This window comes from Plectropomus leopardus, chromosome 15 (genome assembly GCF_026936395.1).
Source record: "Plectropomus leopardus strain MGB_pleo_1.0 chromosome 15, ASM2693639v1, whole genome shotgun sequence".
NCBI classification, from domain to species: domain Eukaryota; kingdom Metazoa; phylum Chordata; class Actinopteri; order Perciformes; family Serranidae; genus Plectropomus; species Plectropomus leopardus.
In genome coordinates this window covers 10358051-10379745 of record NC_142190.1, presented here as the reverse complement: position 1 = coordinate 10379745, position 21695 = coordinate 10358051, and the positions used below count along the sequence as shown (strand labels likewise).

Here is a 21695-nt window from a genome sequence, read left to right as displayed (position 1 = left end):
TTTTTTTTTAAAGACACATTGTGTCAGTGCGGTGTTTTCAATGAGCACTCATGATGAAGGCCACACAAATTTGTACACTATTAGAAGTAATTGCCAACAAGAAAAAACTGCAATTCATCTGACACACACTCATATAAAACAGAGTTAAAACACTGCACGAGAATTGGTGTAAGGCTGTATACAAGGACGCTTCTCTTTGGGGTGAAAAGCCATTCTGTAAAATTCAGTATTTTCTAAAGACAACATTGAGACAGACTTAAAAACAGAGGAGCACGGACTGCATCAGTCCAGCAGCTCTTACCCATGCATACCAATTTACTGGCTCAAGTATGAGGGGATGGGTGATGGGATTCAAATCCTTGAGTGAACTTTAACCACTGTGCATTCCTATTGATTTGAGCAAACATTACAGGGTGAGAAGGTGGCCTTCAAGTCAGAAAAACCCTCTGGTCAAAAAAAAAAAAAAAAAACAGCACTCTGACGGTGCAAAATTGACAAAGAAGTGATGCAACAAGGTGCTTCGCAATTATGACACATGCAGAGACAAATGCAATGAAATATATACACAAAATGCAACAGGTGAGTTTCAGAATTCTGTTTCCAGGCCTTTAGATTTATTTTTACGCATTGATTGAAATAGCTCTGCTGCACTGATTTACTGCCACTCCTGTCCTAGAACTACCTCCTTGTCTCCGAGCCCAGGTTCAGCACTCATTTCCTGGGCTGACCGTCTACTCCAATTATCAGGCTAATAAGGGCCCCCCTTGTGCAGTTATGGGAAAGGGGAGGTGAGTTGGGTCCAGGATGAGGGGGTACCACTTTGGTAAGTGTGTGTGATAGCTGCCGCCCACATCTTGTAAGGCGTGACTAATGGTCTTAGACAATGTTACGACAGCACTGCTTCGGCAGTCACCTGGACAGGCTTATTGAAAGAGTGGATCTCCGGGCCGGAGCCACAAAGAACTAAGGTTTGTGTCCGTCAGAGAACGTCACTTACTCATACATTATATGTGTGTGGACGGGTTATTTAGTTAGTTGTCTCAAAATGAGTAATTTTAGTTTAAGACTGGGTTGCACCAATAACAATTAATTTAATCTAAGAAAAGCTCTTATCAGAGTTTAATACAAGTAGATTTAAAATGAGTAAATCCAGATTTCAAATTAACCAGAGCTTGGTTGCACCATTAAAAATTTATCTCAGTTTAGTAAAACCAATTTTATTTATTTAAACTGATTTTTTTTTATTTTAACATTATTTGAGGGGGCTTTTTTTTTTACCTTTATTGGACAGGACAGCTAAGTGTGAAAGGGGGACACCAAACAAGCCTCATACAGATGTATAGTTCTTTTATTCCTAAATCAAAAACTGGTGACTTACACCTGAGAGGTCTTATAATTGAATCCCTGTTACCCAGAGCAATCGTGTTACTAAAAGATATTATTAAGAAGGTGTTCAGAAATTCAGAACATAAAGCAAACTGCTTCGGTAATCTTGCATGAACCATTAAAAATGTGATTCATCGAAAAGGGAAAAAAACAACAGCTGTGCTGAAAGGCTGAAGAGGACCATAAATTTCGAAGCCAAAACAATTAAGCAGCCACTCATAAGAAAACTTGGCTTACCTGTGCTGCTCCACAGCTTCGTTATCTGGTAGTTCTGCACCGCAAACATTGCAACGTTCATGCTGGTTCCTGCCGTCTGGTTTCATGCCCACCGCCAGCTCCCCGAGTTTGCTGAAGAACTCTCTCTGGATGAAGCTCTGAGGCAGGAGTCCCCCGTAAGCACTGAAGTCCATAGACATTGCCAGGGCAGGGGACATGGGGAGAGCGGAGGCCATGGATGCTGGCATGGACATGATGGCATCTGATTTATGATTGACAGGTAGGGAGTAGAGCGAGGCCAGATGTTTCTCCGTCATTCCAGCCATTGCTTCCAGCCCCATCTGGCTGACATCAGCTTGAGGGTCGCCCATGCCTTCGTCGCGGACGTAATGTAGCTCACGGGCACTGGTGATTACGCTGCTCCTGGTTGGTGTTCCCGGACCATCTCTGTTCCTGTCCTCCCCACTTCGCTCTCCATTGCTGGAGGCGCTGGACTCCATGTTTGAAGGGCTGTCATGTCCATTGCCACCCATGTCCACTTGCATCATTTCTGTCTTGATCTCAGTCATCATGTGGTGGGAGTTGCCGTGGATGAGATGTTCACCGCCGTAGCCCTGCTGGAGCAGAGACTGGCCGATGCTCATCAAGCTGTCCACAGCAGCTTTGGTGGGACTCAGGGTGGAGACACCGAAGGAAGTGGAGACCGAGGGACTCTGGTCCACCATGCCAGCCATGATGGCGGCTTGCTGGGTACCTGACAGACAGGGGCTCTCCATGGAATGCTTTTTGGAGTTCTTGGCTCCATTGTGGCCTTTGCGCTCATCATCCTCCTCTGTGCTCCCGTCGTTAACATTCACCTCCACGTCGTTCTCATCTGAGGACTGGATGGTTTCCAGGATCTTGAGGCATTGCTCTTCCAGGTATTCAATCTCCAGGATCTCTGCTGCATACAGAAGGTCATCTAAATCCTCCACCTTGGCCTGGAGCGTGGCAGTGTAAGCATACTCCAAAATCTGCTGAAAAGTCTTTGGTGAAAGAAAGTCCAGGGTGTAATGCTGGCTGCTGCGGTGGAAGAGGATCTCAAACATTTTGCTTGTGCAGGCGAGCACAGTCCGGTGAGCGTGGAACTCCTGGCTGTCCACCATGATGACCACATCACACAGAGTCCCGGCAAGACGCATCTGGTTGGCCTTCTGCAGCAGGGCAGTGGGGTGGTTGGGGTTCTGGAGCTGGATCATACCCATTTTAGTTAAATCCATAATGTCGATGCAATCCACGAGGCCGACTCATGAGGCTCGCCTTCCGCTCAGCAGTGTTTTTAGCTATCTTTGTAAACAAGATGAAACCTGGGTGGAGAAACAGAATGAAAAAAAGTCAGTTCTGGTAAATTCTAATGTAACAGTAAACATGTGCAGAACAAATCCACAATGCAGTATTTTTATTTCTCAAAAATTGAATGAGTTGTTATTTTATAATTGAATCCGAAAAAGAAAAAGATATGAAATTAAATTAAGATCCCCAAAAAATTATCTTCCACAAAAGTATTCACATACTAAAAGTAAAAAAAAAATGCACTGAATTTGTCAATACATTTATTTAAAGAATGCCTCTATTTATTTTGTAAATGGCAAGTGTGAAGCCAGCAGAGTTTCAAATTGCAAACATCCTGCAGGGATGGTAAACACTCTGTGCAGTCGCATTGTTCTCAAAATCAGCGGAGAGTATTGACTGTAGATTTCTGAAGAGAGACAATTTGCGAGCCGTCCAACAGGCTCACCCTGCATACCAATCACTCCGACATATGTTATGTAAAAAGATGTCTCCATTTGGGTTATCTGATGGGGATGTACACACAGTTAAACAAGTGTGAATTGTGGTTTTTTTTACTGCTGCCTGGCCTCACAAAGACCGTCAGCAGCCTTTCTGAAATTAAATAGCATCTTACTCAGTATTCCCATCACAGACGGGAGCAGAGAGCAGCGGCCAGAAATGGATGGAAAGGAAAGCAGAACGAGGCAAAAGAAACACAAATGCTTCAGCAACAAACAACCCTGCACTGCTCTCATTCATTAATGTTGGATAACCAAATGAATGAATGTGTCTGCTGGTTTGTCCAAGTTAAGGTCAACATGTTGCTCACCTCCTGTTTACAGCATACTCTGACTGACACTAAAATAAGGGTTAAATTTTACAGTCTGATCACTATTTTAAATGTTTAAATATTTTAAATGCAACTCCTGTTAACATGACCGTTCAGTGATCATCATGACCCACACTGAAACAATGCTCTCCTTATTGTTACAATTAAATAAACAGTCTATATATACTCTTAATGAATGAATGAACGACTGCAAGCCAAGTGCCTTCATTGACCCACATCCTGGATGAGCTCATTGATATCCAATTTTTATTTACTCAATCTATTCAATATATGACAAACAAAAATAATGAAATTTTCATTTATCTTTGTTCATTATTGTGTTCAACAGCCTAATTTTAATTTTCAACAATTCATTTTCAAAGAGCTTTATTTCTTTTGTCTTTTTTAAAAAAAAGGGAATAAAAAGAGAAGTTTATGTCTTTTCCTTCCTCCCCGCCTGAGAACAATACACACACACTCAGACACAGAAAAAAAAAGAGGAAATATCATCAGCCTTCCAGCTAGAGGACGACTTTTCTTAAAAAATAATAATATCAGTAATTCCCAGATATGCACTTAAAAAACGCTGAAGTCTAAATCAGAACATGCAGGAGGAAAATGATGCAGGGAGCTTTTGTTTGTATTAAAGGATGGTGTATAATAAATATTCTTGCAAGCTTTTGGGACACTGAGCAGTTTTTTTCGGCGCATTGATAAAATCGATAAAAGGTGGTAGGTGATGATGAAACCACAGGTTCTCATCTAACTGAGCTCAGCCTCTCAGTCAACAGAGGTCATGCCTAAAACCCGACATTATCTTTATTACAGGTAAGCCAATAGCTGCGATTTATGGCCCCGTAAATGATCAATGCTTGTTGCGCTCTGTGGGTTTCCAAGCAAAGCTGTGGCTTCACTGGGACACAATGTAGGCTAAAGTTGCCGTGCGGGGACTTTATCGCATCTGTTAGCTCTCTATTAATAAAAAGGACAGGGCTACGTGCGTCTAGACAGCGTTAATAGTGCCAGCCGCACCAGACAAATTATACGGCGCGTTATGCATTATGCAAAACATCACGCACTACATTAAGTACATTAAGCCAGGAGAGATTTCCTCGCTGGAGGACAATGTAGAGCTCACTGCTGACAATAACCACATTGGGCCGACTTCACAGAAAGGCAGCATAATCAATCTGATCACGAGTTGTCTGCCATAGCGCGCCTTGGCGACCCAGCCACAACAAGAATAAACAGCGTTCAATATTCCAGACCACGAGCCACACTGACACACACAAATGTGCCGAAAGCGAAATGGTACGGCGTCTCTAAGGGGGACAATCAGGGAGACACTGAGCGTGCTAAAAAAGTATAGACAGACAGCTGCCAGAATCTCTCGCCGATTCACGCCAGCTCTGCTCCGATCAACGCACAGGTGGACTTTGTTTGAGGCTGAACACTCAAATACTGGCTCTTTAAAATAAATGAGAAGGATGTGAAGAAAGATGCCCAGAGGATGAAGAGAAAAAGAGTGAAAGGGGGCGAAGAGAGAGATCAGACAGTCTCGATAACAAATCAATTTGCCATTGCATCCGTTACCAGTTCCCCCACCTCACAGTACGCCGCGCGTGCAACTGCAAATCGATTATTAGTCACCAATCAAACATCTAGTTGCCTGTCAATCAATTGTAGTGTGACTGTGCAGTGATTGGATTTTTTTGGTTTGTTTCGAGTATAAAGACCAGTGTCCCCAGTCCTCATCATGATGTCATCACGGCTAAATGAGCCACACTGGTGCGTCTGGAGACACAAGGACGGGTATCAGTGTCGCTGTCTAAAAATTGCACAATTTCCATCAAAACGAGCAAACGCGATTTCTCCAGTAAAGTCACATGGAGGAGTGTGTGTGTGGGGGAGCGTCATATGTTGTCTGGCTCCCGGTGAAACAGCCAGACCTCACGTCCTCTAGCTGCGATCTCCAGCATACTAAACCAGACCGAGAGAGGGGAGGGGGTTACGTCAACCTTAACATCTCTACAGTAGACTACCGTGCGTTAATGCAAACTTCAACACCTTGCAGCGCAATCAGGAAAACACTTGTTTTCATCTAGCACTCCGGTGCGCGGATCCAACTTGCGTGCCAAAGTCGCGTTTACTGTTAACTTCAGCATGAGGTTGAACGGGGACAAGCAAAAACGATCCCCGGCGCCTATAAACGCATCAAAATATCCACATGGTGAATGAAAGTACACAGAGAAAACAGTGGTAGACGCATGCAGAGAAGCGGGTCTGGCACTTGTCGCCGGGAAACTGCAGCTGCGTTTAGCCCGGTTTGGTACTCACCTAAGTTGCACGTTTTGATTCCGTATAGTGTAGGGGGAGTGGGGCTACAGCATAGTAAGGCAGTTCGCAGTACCCGCTCTCTCAACACGCACTAACTCCTTTCTTCTCTCGCCTTCGCAAATCAACACGGCGCTGACGTCAACGCAGCCAGTCAGCCAGACGAGCAGCAGGCAGGCGGGCAGCCGGCTCTGCGCTCCAGCCACACAAACACTAAGAAAGTGAGACACCTAGGGGGCTGTCTCATGTCAAACGGCTGTGTTACAGTGTGGCAGTGAAAGGTGAGCGACACTGCCCTCCCTCCAGCTGTTTGAATGCATACAGCCTACAGTTGCTCTCGAACTCCAGCCAGGGGCACACTTAATGCTTTGGCGGTCCTGCAGGAAAAAATCAATATGTGTACTCCCGGAGCCCCCTCTAACCATTTTCAATCAATTCATTGAAAGTATACTTATGTTTAAGTGGCAGCAGAGCACAGCACAGGTGAATATAGAGGTTAGCTGGGAAAAACAATGCAGCAGCTCTCATCCACCATCCTCAGCTACAAAAGATTCACCCTGAAGTTGCTTTAAAAACTATCCCTGCTATTTTGTTATATATTTTTGAATATTTTAAAAGACAGTAGTACTGTTGCAAGTAAAAAAAAATACAGAAAGATGCTTATAAATCAACGTATTGCTTCTCAAAAGGTTCAGAACTGGCATATCGTGATATTTAAAGTGTTCACATTCATTTTCAAAGTCTTACTGTATTAAAACTGGGAGCAGCTGGAGGTGGGATCTGTGTGGCATCACCAATTCTATTTTCTTGTATTTTCATGCTATTGTATTGCCCTAGTTCTGCAACTTTCCCTATTTAAAAATATTATTTGAATAAAGAAATTCTTTCACAATACTAACTGCTTTTCTCATTATTATAACATGCAACAATAGTAGCCTGCAGAGAGACCAGGTTATAAAAAGTGGTTTAGTAGATCAGTAGGGGGTTATATTTACCACTGGAATGCATAATGTTCAGTAAAAGTTTAGCAGGCTGCAGACTGACCATTGCTCAGTAGGGATCTTGCATAATAATGTGCATTTTGGTCAAGTGGCTTGCAAGCAAAAACTAAATGCTAAAATATGAAGGTTTGTCTGTTTTTGTGTGCTGAAATACACTTTTTGAAGGTATACTTCAAGTTACCATTTATATATAGATAAAATGACAATTTATAGATCAGTCATGCTGCGTGATCTTGAATTCGTGGGAAAACTTTACTTTTATTGCATGCCTCACAGGGAAAAAAAGTGCACATTAACTTTTGATTTGGATTGATTTATTGACTGATTAGGGACCACATTTTAAAACAGCAAATCTATATCAACACACCTGTTTACAAACTCTCACACAACAAGTGCAGTTTAATCCAAGTTTCATTTATCCAGCTGTATGCTCAGTACTCTCCAAACACATTTGATAACCTTGTACTGGAATATAAAATAGCATAAATTAGGTTCACTTTGAGTTCAGTTTTTAGTAAAAACGTCTTAGTGCAGAATGCATGAGTTTGGGACGTACTAAGCATATGATTGGATAAATGAGACTTAAGATTATACTGCACAAGTTGTGTGACAGTTTGTAAAGGGATATTTTGATGTAGTTTAGCTGTTTTTAAAGATGGTCCCCAGTCAATCAATAAATCAATGCATTCACTGTCCAAGTTTTTCATGACGATACATGAGGGAAAACAAACCTTTCTTCAAGATTTCAAGCTAACACAGCATGACTAACTGATTTACAAATGGTCATTTTGAGGGTGAAGTATAACTGCAAGGAAAAAAGTATCAAGCATTGGCTTCAAAGACTCAAATATAATTTCTTCAATCTATTGTAGAGGCAGTTTTGTTGGAGATACTGAAACTAAGAACACCCATGAAACAAAAGAAACTGCACTGGGAACAAGTGGCACTTATGTTCTTTTTTATAATACGTCCTTAATGATCGATATGGTGAATGACCCTCAGCTGGATGGTTTTGGAGTGCATTAACAACCCTTAATTGTTTCTCAGCATAGCTTTTATTTTCCTCTTGTTTTTTTTTTGTCTTGACCAATAACCAGGGCACCTCATTATTGTTCAGTCTAATCTAACTTCTGGGACTCTTTTATTGTAGAGGCATACTTTAAAGCTTCTCTAAACTTGATTGATACTTTTGCCTTAATGATGATCACTGACTAGAGACTGTTCTTTTTTACCGATGTCTTAATTTCATATTTTATATCTATTGTTATGTTCCTTTTAAGTGTTCCTTTTAAGCTCTTACTTTGGGTTCTTAAACTCCCAAATACAAATTGTACTACATTTAAGCACTTCATTTTTGTCTGTTTGATTAAAAAATTATGACAAAAAATAAGCAGTAGAAGAAAGAGGAGAATATGAGCAGGATTTGTATGTAAATTCATACATTTGTGATTCCTTTGTGTAGACATTTATGTTTCCTATTGTTGATCCTCATACATTATGTAATGCCAGCAGCATGTCAACGTTTTCAGATAGCCAGTGAAATATCTCAACATGTGCTAGATGGACTTGCATATAATTTATGGTTTGCAGATGGTGAATTTTAATGATTTTGTTTAATCCCCTGACCTTTTGTATAGTGCCATCAACAGGTTTACATTTTGAGAAATAAAAAAGAAAGATGTTCTGCTCACATGGTCAAAAAATTATTACAGTTTGAAGATTAGATGAAGTGGCCATGATAATAACTGCCAACAAAATTAAAATTAATTAATCCTGTGTTAAAAAACTTTTTAAAAGTTGTATCAGTTTATTTGTAAATGAAATTAGATTCTGATACATTACTGCCTCTCAGGTTTAAGACTGAATTGCACCTATAAATGAAAATTCAGCTTATCTGTTAAACAGTTCAAATGGGGTAGCCAATCAGATTTCAGGTTTGGCCACTCCAAGGCATTCCTTAGACACGCCCCTGTTGAACAACATGTTTCCATGAAACATTATGAATCGCTGTGCAACAGGCTTTAAGGCATGTTTACATCCGTTTGGTGGATGTGTCAGAGGTGTTACCCAATCAGCAGTGACATGTATATAAACTAATGTTTAGCAGATCTTTACTTATTGTACGTACATGTTTTGTTTACATGTAAACTCACTTGATTTGGCAATCCAAACACATGTTTCTCATGCCAAAAAAGCCCTTTTAAATGAGGAGGAATGAAAACCCTGCTGTATTAAATAGCAGTGCACCTGCGTAAAAGAATAGGGTGTTCAACACGTCTCGGTTTCAATAAATGTTTTGCTACGTTTTATCAGGGCTGAACGCAGCCCAGGTGAAAATACATCAATCTGAGCTTTGCTTGGTGGTACAAGAAGAACCATTTACAACACTTCTGCAGTAAGACCAAGAAGCTAGGAGGGCCTCATCATCCAGGATGATGAGTTCAGCCGTCTTCGTGCCTCAGGCTCACATCAACACTTCACTGACTGAGGCTGATAAAATGAAAGCTATGGACAAGTCAGGTCAGAGTCGACTATCTGAGGGAGGCTGGGGTCGTTCTGTGTCTGCAACAGATCATTCAACATGTTCAATCAATCAGCAGTGCTCGGCAGCTCGCTCTGGTTTGTGGCGGTGTGCTGAGGAGGAAGTATTGACATTAATATTAACAGATAATTATATATACGTCCCGTTAACATTGTTCTTGGCTGTGTTCAAGAGCTTCTTTGACCTTAAATGATCCTTTGAGTGACTTACAGCTAACTGCTTTGGCTTGACAAAAAACTGCAACAAGGCCATTAACTTTTGATTTGAGTTGGTCTTCCAAATTCAAGACATCTATTTTATGATTTCTGAATTGGATTCTTGAGTAGTTTTCCAGTGACTGGAGGCCCCAGTTTGCTTTAAAAGAAGTGGCTGCCAGATTGCAAAAACACTGCCTGAAACCCACTTTTGTAGTGCTAGACCAGGGGATCAGATGTGTGACAGTAACGCAGGTTTTGAGCTTCTCTCTTAAAGGGACAGTTCATCCCAGATTCAAAAATACATAACATTCCTATTACCTGAAGTGCTGTTTATTAATATATATTGTTTTGATGTGAACTGCAGAGTGTTAGAGATATCTGCCAAAGAGATGTCTGCCTTCTCACCAATATTGTGGAACTAGATGGCACTCTGCTTATGTGGTGCTTAAAGTACCAAAAATACATTTGAAAAATTCAACAGAAATGCCTCTTTCCAGAAATCAGGACCTGTTCACTAGAGATAATCCACAGATCTTGTTGTGAAAACTTCATTCTGCGTGGTGATACAGCTGGTGGGTGTAGATAATTGAATGTAGATAATTTGCCAATCTGTTGAATTGTTTTTAAAAAAAATATTTTGTATAACCCTGAATGTTTAAGTACATTCATATCCATACAAGTACAAGTTTTTAAGTACGTTCACATATACACTCCTTAATAATGTATTGTTTTATTCTTATCTGTGTCCTATTTGCAACTGCTGCATTGCCCTTATTTACCCCACTGAAATGGTTTAAGCTTCATCAAATCTAGCCAAATCACAACGAGAAAAAACTGTATTATTGTAACTTTGACAAAACAAAGGATGCTGGTGCCAAATGAATAAAAGCGCAATTCAATTAGAGGACAATGTAACCCACTCTGGTGAAGAAATGTGTTAATATAGGTCTAGATATAGTTTCTAATTAGCCACAATAACTATTTGCCATTTAGTTTATTCTTAAAGAGCACAAAAGCACATTTCCCTAACAAAACACTACAATTCAAAGTTCTGTCTTCCTATTTTCTTTCTTTGAAGAGCAGCAACAGGTCTGTGTTCTTGCACCAGGTTGTAAGTAGTCACACAGTTTATAGCTGCTTCAAAATGGAAAGCAAAGGTTTGAAGGGGGCTTTCAGGAAAATCTCATTTCCTTTAAAATACAGTGGTGCTCTGGGAATTTTTAGATTCATCCGGGCACGGATCACAGAGTGCTTCATTACCTTTGAGCTGCGTGCTGTGCAGGCTTACCCAGGGATAAAGAAAAAGGCACTCCCTTAATCTGGCAATAATCCACCGTTTTACTGAGGGAAAGGAAGATGAGGGCTAAATTATAAAAACCAGATCATCACTGCACTTTAAAATAATACCAAGAGTTAGGAAGAGACGGGCTGCCTGGAGGAACTTTTGGTTTATAGCTGAGGTTAGAAATGTAACCATTAACTGTCAATGAGTCAGTGGGGCTCATGTGTGATTCAGAGGTTGGTTATCGACAGTGGGATGTATGTGCTTTCACTGTACAGAGACTGCACAGATTTATTTTTTTATTTTTGGTGGAGGAGGGGGGTGATCACAAATATATCTTTATATATATATATATATATATATATATATATATATATATATACATGAAAATAAACTCTATATTACATGGTTCAATTTAAAAAGAAAGAACCTTGAATATGCACAAAAGGTAGTACTAAAAAATAAATGACTGTTGAATTTATTACTACAGTGATCTGTAATCTCACAGTAAGCACCCAACACTAACTTTTTTTATGTTAATTAGCTGTTTTCTCATTCAAAGAATACTTTTGACACATGATAAAGTCTGATTTCTCTTTTCACTCTGAAAATAATTTGAACAATCAAATGATCAAATAAAACTTAGCAGACTTGTCCTGTATGAAGAAAGTTAAGGAGCACAAATTTGGCAAAAAGAGTCACCCCAAACATGTAGTGGCTTGTGATTTAATCTAACAAAACAATCAAAAAATGCAAAAATGTTGTAGGCATAAGAATGGGAATATTTTGTATTTCTGTTACTGCACTGAAGCACATGAAAAGAGCTGAAGTTACTTACAAGTATTTTCTGATTTTACTTGTTTCTCCATAGACCGCCACTGTTGTCCAAAAACACATCAGTGAGCCACAGCATTACACAAAGAGGCATGTTTATATATTACCATGAGCACAGGCAGTGTTTTTCAATTCAAGTAAATCCCACATACGCCATCCTGTTGTCCTGAATACTCGTTAATCCACCACTGAAAATAGTCCCCCAAAAATCAGTTCTAGTGGTCAAGTAAGTGTGTACACATAAAAGGAATTTGTTTCTGGTTAGGCTGCTAAATAATGCTCCAAAGTTAGGCTCAATTCTGACACGCAAAATTTTGGCATGGCAGTTTTCAAAGGGGTCCCTTAAACTCTCAACCAGCTTATTTGAAGAACAGTGAATCACCTAACATGTATAATACAGAAACATAAAATCTTGGTGGAAATCTTAATGTTAACTGTACCAGTATTTGTCCATGCACATCAGATAATTACTGATACTGAGTTTAAATAAGAAACCAAAGTATGTCAATATGTGATGCCTTAACTCTCCACACTGACATAGTTTTCAACTAGTTAATAGACTTTAACAGCATAATCGAATCCCTGTAATTAAATGTTTCATAGAGGCCACCCTCATGAAAAATTTCTGGGGTTGCCACTGGATGTAACAGCTAAAAACAAAGACAACAAAGCTGAACAAGGTAACCATTAACATTTGACTACTATGTATAGATATAAGTATTGCAAAAAAACCAACTATCTACACAAATATATAAAAACACAACACACAAAAAATTGTAGACAGTGAAACAATAGTGCAATGATGCAGAGTGCTCAGGGTGCTGAAAGAAAATATGGAATTATTAATGTAACGGGCGGCTTTATAGGCTACATGAGGTTGGTAGTAGAGAGCGCAACACAGAATCTGCCATCCACAGTGCCCTGTTTGTCAAATGCACTATTTGCTCCTGTTTGTGTAATGTTTGCTACAACGCACAGCCATTTTTGGTAATAATTGGGAATTTATTTAAAAATATAACTATGTGCGGCTATAGTTTTTTATAAAATATATATCTTCAGTAGGAGTGAGAAGGCTTTTGGCCCGCAGAAGACAGTTAAAAGGTCGGAAAGTATTGAAAGAAGGACTAACGCATTGTTGGTTTTGGTGTTTTCATGGAATTTGTTGGAGTTTATTGATTGGCTCTTTGGCTCTTTGGCTCTTTGACATCTTTGGCTCGTCTAATTCCAGTGAAGTTGTTCTCAAATCATTAATTTAATGCATCAATAAAATTATTACCATACTGTTTTTGTTTCACTTGCTTTTGTAGCTATTCATTATTCACAGTGAAGCACCATATAACATGTAAAATGTGCTATAAATGTATATATATAGTTTAGGTTAGGAGATATAGAAGTATTGCGGGTTAACATGTATGTTGCTCTGCTGACCAGAGACTCCCCATTGTCTGTGTCCTGTGCAGGCATGGTGCTTGGAGGAGGTGTGTGTGTGTGTGTGGTGGGGGTGTGTATAGGCCCCACACAGTGGACCTTTGTGAAACTCTGCCCATGCAGCCAGTCTGAATGGACTCTTTTTACACTTGTGTAAACCTGGGGGCGTCTCCGGCACTGAGGCCACACCTCCCTGACCTCTGACCCTCACCTCTGACCTTTGCTGGATTTGGTGGGGAAGTGCTTTTTGCTTGCCATGTGCTCATGGGTAAAGCCAAAAATCACAGTTAGGATCTTAGTTTAACCTCCAGTCTCTGAAAAACATAACTGTCTGCAGATAGACATGACAGATCAACTGGTATCCAAGTTTAACAGGATCTTTTTAAAAGCAAGATTAAATAAATGAAAACTAGACAAAATCTAAATAAAGTTTAAGTTAAAAGACAGAAACAGGGGTGAAAAAAATATCTAATGGGAGTTCCATACAAAAAAAGTCTACCATTAGTGCTTTATCCAACCAAAGTCAGTTCATGTCAAACCTTTCTGACCCCTGAATGACCAAGCTCCTCTTGTTGACCAAGTTACAGGTTTGCCCACTTACACACACACACACACACACACACATACACACATTGAGTAACCTCGCAGAATGGGCTGACCTGATTCAGGTTAATGGGTGAAATGGCTATGTTGACCTAGGTGTTTTATTTACCAAGTGCCTGTTTACTTCTCCATTCCAAGCCTTCAGCTGCACCCTCAGAGGACAAACTACAGCGCTTAAGAGAATCCTCTGGATCAATACTGCTCTTGTCTTGAATGGTAAAAGAATGGCAGCCCGACAAACTGGCTTTGTGTGGTCAGTTTCAGGTGAAGAGTACCTTGACCTAAGACTCATTTCTTAACTGAGCAATGATAGACCATTACAGCATGGTGGGGATTTTTTTGCCGTGTTAAAGGATGCTTACAAAGAGGATACATTTGCTTTTGAAAAGACAGTAAATCATTATCTGTAGATAACTTTGTCCTGTTTAAAAGCTGAATCACTTTTCACCTCAAAAAGCAATCAAAAAGTTAGACCAATATATTTGTTTGCTGATATACGGCTGTATTGGCCAAATAGAAGTGAGTTCGATATGGCTCTAAAATAATATCACCATATTTAAGTTTGTTTTTCTTTTTGTTTGTTTTTTTGAGATGACAGTATTCTTGATGATGACAAAATACTAAAAAATCTATATTTTAGAATTATTTCAAGAACATACAGTTGCAACTGTGTGTTATAGTTTTACATGTTAGCGCAAATGTAACTGTGTGCCTTCAAATAAAAACTCAACAAAAATGTCTTCAGTTGTGGTGTGCAACAGTATGACTCATTATGTCAGTTGGAATACTGCCATTATCACAATATGAATTTCTCCTGTCATATTAGAAATGATACCATTATTATTGTGAACAATAGGATATGGCACACCTCTATGGCCAAATGTCATATCTAGTATAAAGAAGATTTATTCCTCTCTGACACAGCTACAGAAGAATGTGTTTTAACATCAAATGGATTCATTTATAAAAGAATTTTTATTTACAGCCGTCCATGGATCAGTGAGTGCCTCTACAACAGAATAATATGGGACAGTCTTAAGGAGCACTTTAAGAGTTAAGATAATGTCTACTGGGTGGTGGATTAAAGTGTTTCTGAGTTTTTTCAAACATGACAAGACAAAGTTCAGGGAGAAAAACAGAATACCTGGAATATTTTTCAGCAAAATATGCCATCAGCAGCTTCGGTAGGACAGCAGTGCTACTTCTGTGTCTCATTAAAGCACGACAGTGAGACTCTGATTCATGCATACTTTCAACATTATGATCCTTGAGCATGCAAGTGCATTCCACATTTACTATACAGTGTCTATTCAACCAAAATAAAATTAGCTACGCTAGTCAGTCGTCTAAGAAAGTAAATACATGATTTGTGCATGAAAAGTAGCAGAGTAATTTTTCCCCACACATAACATCGTGTTTGGAAGGCATTAGTGTTTAGAGGTGGCCATTAAACCCTGTTAAAGCAGCCTACTATCCAAAGCAATTACATTCATATTAGACAATTCTGCAAACCTTGATTTACATCAAATGCTTATGGTAAAAGTATTGTGTTCTCGCTGTAGGGCGGCAGAAAATAAAGGTGTAGAAGTTGGGGAGGTGGATAAGCATGTAGAATGTAATGTATAAATTGTAAATTGTGTTTAACAATGCAATGCAGGGCACCGGTGAGCTCACCTGGTGGGGCAGGCGCCCCATGCACAGAGGCTGTGTCCTCGCTGCAGCGACCATGGGTTCAACTCTTACCTGCAGCCTTTTACTGCATGTCATCCTGTCTCTCTCCCCCTTTCACACTTCTGCTGTTCTATAGATAATTAAAGCAAAAGCAAAAACATAATCTTATAAAACAATGTCATGCATCGTATTTTACAAGATCAATGTCTGCATTATTTGAACTGATGTCTGATGTGTCTAATGACCTTGTCTTTTTTTTTTTTAAGTCACCTCCTGTGTCTAGTGGGCCAGAAAACAAATTTTCATCCTGGTGGACAATATTACTCAAGACAAGTACAGGTAACTCAAAGTTGTACTTAAAATAGTACATAAGTAAGTATATTTAATTACATTGACCAAAGTCCATTGACAACAAACCCTTAACAACCTACATTTTTTAGACATGGAAAACCTTGTCCCTTTTCATGAACAAGAAAAACATAAAAAAATTAAAAAAAACTATTTAACATTTAATATAAACATCATGAAGATTTATCTTTAAACACAGGTCATATTCAAATACAAAAGGTCATATTCAAATACAAAGCCATGCAGTATGCAGTGCAGTTTTCATAGAACTAGATCAGACTTGTGTGGAGCTGCAACAGTAGAGCATTTATTTTGGGGATGTATCCTTTCCTTGGTGTTCTAACCAACTTGTATTCAGACACAAGAAAACAAAGGTTTATTTATTATTAGCTATTTCTTAAATAATTCAATCTGGGCACAGCCTAAAGGAAGGCATTTCTCAAACCCCATTCACCAGAGTGAAGTGTTTAACTCATGAATTGTTTTGTCAGTATCAGTGTTATCATTTACTTGGTTAGTCTTTTTTTTTCATTGATAACATCTAAAAATCCTTCTAAACAATGGAATAAAATCGGATCATGTTAATAGCTCTACAGATGTTACATAAAGAAACTTTGCATTCCATGGAAACATTCAGTGTCTTGTCCCAAACATTTGGTTGAACATGCTTAAAAAATGTACTCAGTCATCAAACTCTTTCAGGTGTATGCATCAACATCACTCAAGTCAACTGACTGCATCAAAAAATAGGATAAACTTTGCAAACTCACCATAAACAGGCCATGTGGCAGCACTGACTGTCCCACTGTGAACTTCCTGGAAGGAAGGAAGACCTGAACTGACCTGCTCTTAAAAACTGCAGTGCCCCCTGGGGAATCTATGGGGGAATCAACCAAGTGGTTAAAATGGCTCAAACAGGTTGAGTTAAATGCAGCTTTATTAATAGCAAGGCATCACAAATCAGCTGCCAGAACAAATGTGGACATTGTATTGGACATTGTTTCTGAAAACCACAGATATGTGTACATTAATATGTCGTGGATATGTTAAAATGTTGCATTTCAACAACAGTGGTTAACATGTGGTTATGTTTAGACACAAAAAAGCTTCCACTTGGTTATGGTTAGGAAAAGGTCATGGTTTGGCTTAAATACTCACTGCCACAATGCCGCCAATGTTTCCCTAAAAAAAACTGCCATTTTTAGTTTGTTGGGTCTTGATCAGTGGTCTGCAGCTCAGCAGCCATCTCACCTCACTGTCCACCATCCCCTCATATGCATGCAATCTGGACTATGTCCCTTTTGAAATGTTGATATAATATGTATGAAATGTACAACTTTAACAAATCCATGGTTTAGAGAAATGTACAATAACCACATTTCCTTCTGGTGACTGGACTGCTAAAAAATGAGCACCTCAAAATAAAACTTTTTATTTTTGACAAGACTTTGGGCCATTATTTGCGACTACATTGAAATAATGGATGTGCCTTTGTGACATCTATCCAGGTTACTGAAAAAATGTATGATTTAGCATTGCATGCAGCCATGCCGCTGATAGAAAAAACCTGTAGGTATGTACATATATATGTATGTGACAGGCTGCCACACCGAGACTGCAAGTTTTTAGGGGAAAGCAACATTAACTTGATGATTCATCCAGGCTTTAAGCTTGTATTTTCTCTCCTGAGTGGAGATCACTCAGAACAAAACAACAAAATAGGAGGAACAAAACAAGAGAATAAAAGCATTAGAAGAGACAAGGCAGGCAGAGGGCAGAGAAAACATCTTTTTCTCTGAAAGCTTCATGTATTTCTCTGGACTTCTGTATATGTGCGTACACAGCCTTCTCATCTCTTTTCACTATATCCTTTTATATTTGCTAAATGAACACTGATAAGGCTAATTGTAAGAGAAAAAGGAGATCAGAGTTAATTAAGAGAGCCATTGTTTAGTGATCGCTTGAATATCATCTCCCACATATGAATTTCTAATTAAATTCTCAGTTCATTAATGCAGCTTCAAGGTCTGAGTCTATTCTGGTTTCGACAGGTGATACATAGGAAAAGGAGTCTGGCACAAACCTGCTCAGACAAACACAAAACCCCACATGGACTTTGGGGGGGTAATTTTCTCATTAATAATTAACATATTTGAACCCATTTACACTCTTCAGCTATGTGAGCTGATCTCCTTGGTTGAAGAAATCACAACAGAAAAGTGGTGATGTGAGAGGAGAGAGCCCCAGTTACAGTGTGACAGGAGATCAATTCCCTCCCATGCCTCAGGTAGTCCTTATGCATTGTACAGTGAGAGTGGATGAGGCAGACATTGACCAAATAAATCAGGGGGATTTCACTGTACATCGAACTGAGTCTTTCCTCAGGGAATCCTGTTCTGCAGGGTTCACATTTGTTTTGGTCTGTGGGAAGTACGTGGGCCTTTAAAGATGGGGCCTACAAAGAGCAAGGGTAAAAGATGCAAGACTAAACGTGCTGAATCAGTGTGCAATAAGCAGTTGAGACTAATCGGTCATAACCCACACGTGATTATCTTTTTTCCAAAAATGGCCTTTTTTGCTTTTGAGAGGTAGAAGAACACTTTAAACCTGCAATAACTGTTTTTTGTCACTTGGGGGCAGTGGAAACAAATTGTGTACACAACACTGACATATTGCATTTTAAGTTTACATATTGAACTTTTTGAGCAAACCTTTGCTTATTTACACAGTCAAAAATAACAAGTTATAGTGCGATATTATTGTTTGAGTAGTGTTACAAAATGTTTTCATCTCAACTCATCACATGGTGCCGCTTTATCAGTGACCTTCTGCATCTGCTTATGACATTTTTGGTATCCTTCTGCATCAGCTGTTTATGCTCTGAAATACTGTTACCATGCTTCGACAAATGCACATGGTCCTTATGTTTACACAACCTGAGCACATGGCAACCAACACAGACCATCACAGTGGTTAGGTTTGGATAAGAAGGAAGAATGCAGAAGGTAGATTGTCATTTTTTAAACGAAAAAAACAAAATTTAATTTGTCCTCCATCTCCATCCAGGTGCTTGGGCATGTTGCTGCCAACACATCTCATCTTCATTCTCCTGCGACCAGACATTAGCCAGAAGGAGGCTTGGTAGAGGAACAGCTCTCGGTCCAAGTCGAGTAAGCCTCGCCATGATGCTGGCTCTCCCTCTCCACCTGGCGTTTTCGTTTCTTCCCTCTGGTCTGACTGCCCGCTCAGCATATGCCATTGGTGGGGATCCTCTTGTGGTCTGCTGCATTCAGTCCAAACCTAACACAAATTTTCCCAATGTTGACGAGGGCTTCTCTATCGTAGAAAAGTCGTGCTTCAGCAGAAAGGGCCATGGAGATGAAAAAAATAAAAAAAATAAAGCAAAATATAGCAAAAAGGTAGGAAGGATTTGAGGAGCTAAAGACTGCCATCACGGATGTATAGTTTTTGCAAAAGAGGAACATGGTAAGATTTTGGAAAAAAAACACCTCACATCTACATGGGAAGCGAAACACCAGACTCCCACATGAAAGTCAAGTGTTTGTGTGACCTATTCAGCACCCCTTCCACCCACCCTAAGAGCACACTCTCCTTATACATTGTCATCGGCAGTGTTACAACCTGATACTGTCCTTCTGTGTCTCATGCACACTTGAGAGACACCATCCTTGTGCATGTCATGTGGACACGCCTGGTGCTGTCCAGTCATCCAAAAGCATATAACAACACCACCAGCTCTGTTCGGCCATGTTCTCAGCTAAAATTATATGCCAAACTGTTTAAATGGATTTGACTTTATGTGGCCAAAAGAAAACTAAAGTTGTAAAACATCCACATGTAGCTGCTGTGAACACATCAGGCCAAAATTCCTACTAAAACAGAAAAAAAATCCACAATGGGCAGGTCAAGGGTCATACACATGAGGGACTGCTATGACATGCAAGGTGAGAGTATGACAAATGGAAAGAGCTAAAAGCAAGTAAGTAAGTGGGTCCTGGGACATTTTTTTTCTTAAGAATGTGGCCAAACTCTACAGATTGCATTTACACCTGGCCCGAGATCACAGTGTGAGCCAGAGGTGGTGTAGCCAATCTGTTCGCATTCTAATTGTGTGCATTTCTGCATAAACAGGATTATTTTCTCAATTCACAAAAGATATACAGATCACAGGTTAATGCAAGATGCAAATGGATTGTAACTGAGAATTTAGTTTTGGACACTCCCTTTGGCTCCAGCCTCAAGCCACAGTGTCAACTTTACACTGGCTTCTGTCATGAGTTGTTATCAAATAATGTGAACAACTAAACAAATACTTATATCAGTGTTTTCATATCAAATATGAATGTTTGCACTTGCCAACTCTTAGTATCTAGCAGAGTTGCATTACTGTAATCCTGTTGGTTTTTGCCATTGGGATTTCAAAACACGTTTCAACCACAGGTTGGCATGTAGAGCAGCAGTGTTATGTAACTAAGCACTTTTACTCAACTGCCGCACTTAAGTACAAATCTAGTACTTCTGCAACTTTATATTTAAATCTAAGTGGCAAAGTTTGTACTTTTACTGCACTATATTTATCTCACAGCTTAGGTTACTTTTCTGATTATGGTTTTTCATATCTTCTCTGACCAGTGAAAACCACGTGCCTCCAATTTTGAATGAATGTAACATCTTAAGCTAAATAAATAATTTTAAAAAATCTTGGATCAGCTCCAAAATGCATCATCACAAAGCTGAAAACAGCTTTTCTGACACTAATGAAGTGTGGTAGGACCCAACTGCAGCACAACATAGCAGGAGAGTAGTTGGTAATGATCTTTATTTAATATTTTGGCAGCAAACGTGAGTACAATCAGGCTGCAGGTAAGTCGGGACAATTATCAGTTTGTAGAGAGACTGGGGTGAGCTCACGTTGACAGGTGATAGTTAAAAGTTTGGGTGGGGAAAATGTGAACATGGAGCGGACTGGCAGGTTAACACATCAGTAAAACACTGACAGAGAATTTTTTATAGCACAATGAATACTTTTTATTCTTATACTTTAGGTACATTTTGCTGAAAATACATACAAACTTTTATTTTAGTGAGGTTTTGAACTTTTACTTGAGTAAAGGATCTAAATACTCATTGCTATTATGGGTATATACTAATGCATATTTTCTTCCTTTAGGACTTAATCAGTTGTATTATAGGCTTGTAGTCTTTAATGATGCAGAAAATAATGCGTAACACCATCAAATGTTTGTCATATCCCCTAAAAATGATGTAACCACACGTTCAGGAGTTTGTTCAAAGCTTGAAGAGAGAACTAAAATGCCATATTTAAAGAAACAGCATTACACACAGACACACACACACACACACCCACTCACACACACAAACACACCTCAATTTCTTCACAGTGTCACTGTGTGAATTTGTTTGTCTACCTGTGTTCAATTGCCCTCGGTTTGATTCCCTCCATCCTTTCTTGAAGGGCTGCTTAATAGCCTCTTTCCTTTCAGAGGAGATTGCATGGACATCTTGGAAGGGCCAAAAAGCCCAGAGATAGACTAGTTTAGTAGAAAGTCCGTGTACTTAAATTAATCTCACATCACTGTAATGAGTAAGGGAAAGACTCGATGGTGAAATGGTGGGTGAAGAAATAAATGTGGAAAGACAGGCTGTAAGGAGAAAAAAAGGAGATTGAGAG

At 39.5% G+C, this 21695-nt stretch overlaps 1 protein-coding gene across 2 annotated transcripts in view; it reads right to left on the bottom strand.

Annotated features, from left to right (window-relative positions):
* zbtb16a (zinc finger and BTB domain containing 16a) overlaps positions 1-16842 on the bottom strand; it is a 189373-nt gene extending 172531 nt beyond the window's left edge. Inside the window, exons 1-3 of one of the 2 annotated variants that reach the window (XM_088088753.1) lie at positions 16753-16842; positions 15638-15764; positions 1624-2948 (exon numbers count right to left, since the gene is read on the bottom strand). In XM_088088753.1, coding sequence (XP_087944879.1) covers positions 1624-2861 — 1238 coding nt within the window. In that variant the 5' untranslated portion in view covers positions 2862-2948; positions 15638-15764; positions 16753-16842. Of the gene's footprint in view, positions 1-1623; positions 2949-6079; positions 6287-15637; positions 15765-16752 lie in introns of those variants that run through there. The other variant, XM_042500051.2, reaches the window with a different exon arrangement.
* Between the last annotated feature and the right edge of the window lie 4853 nt (positions 16843-21695).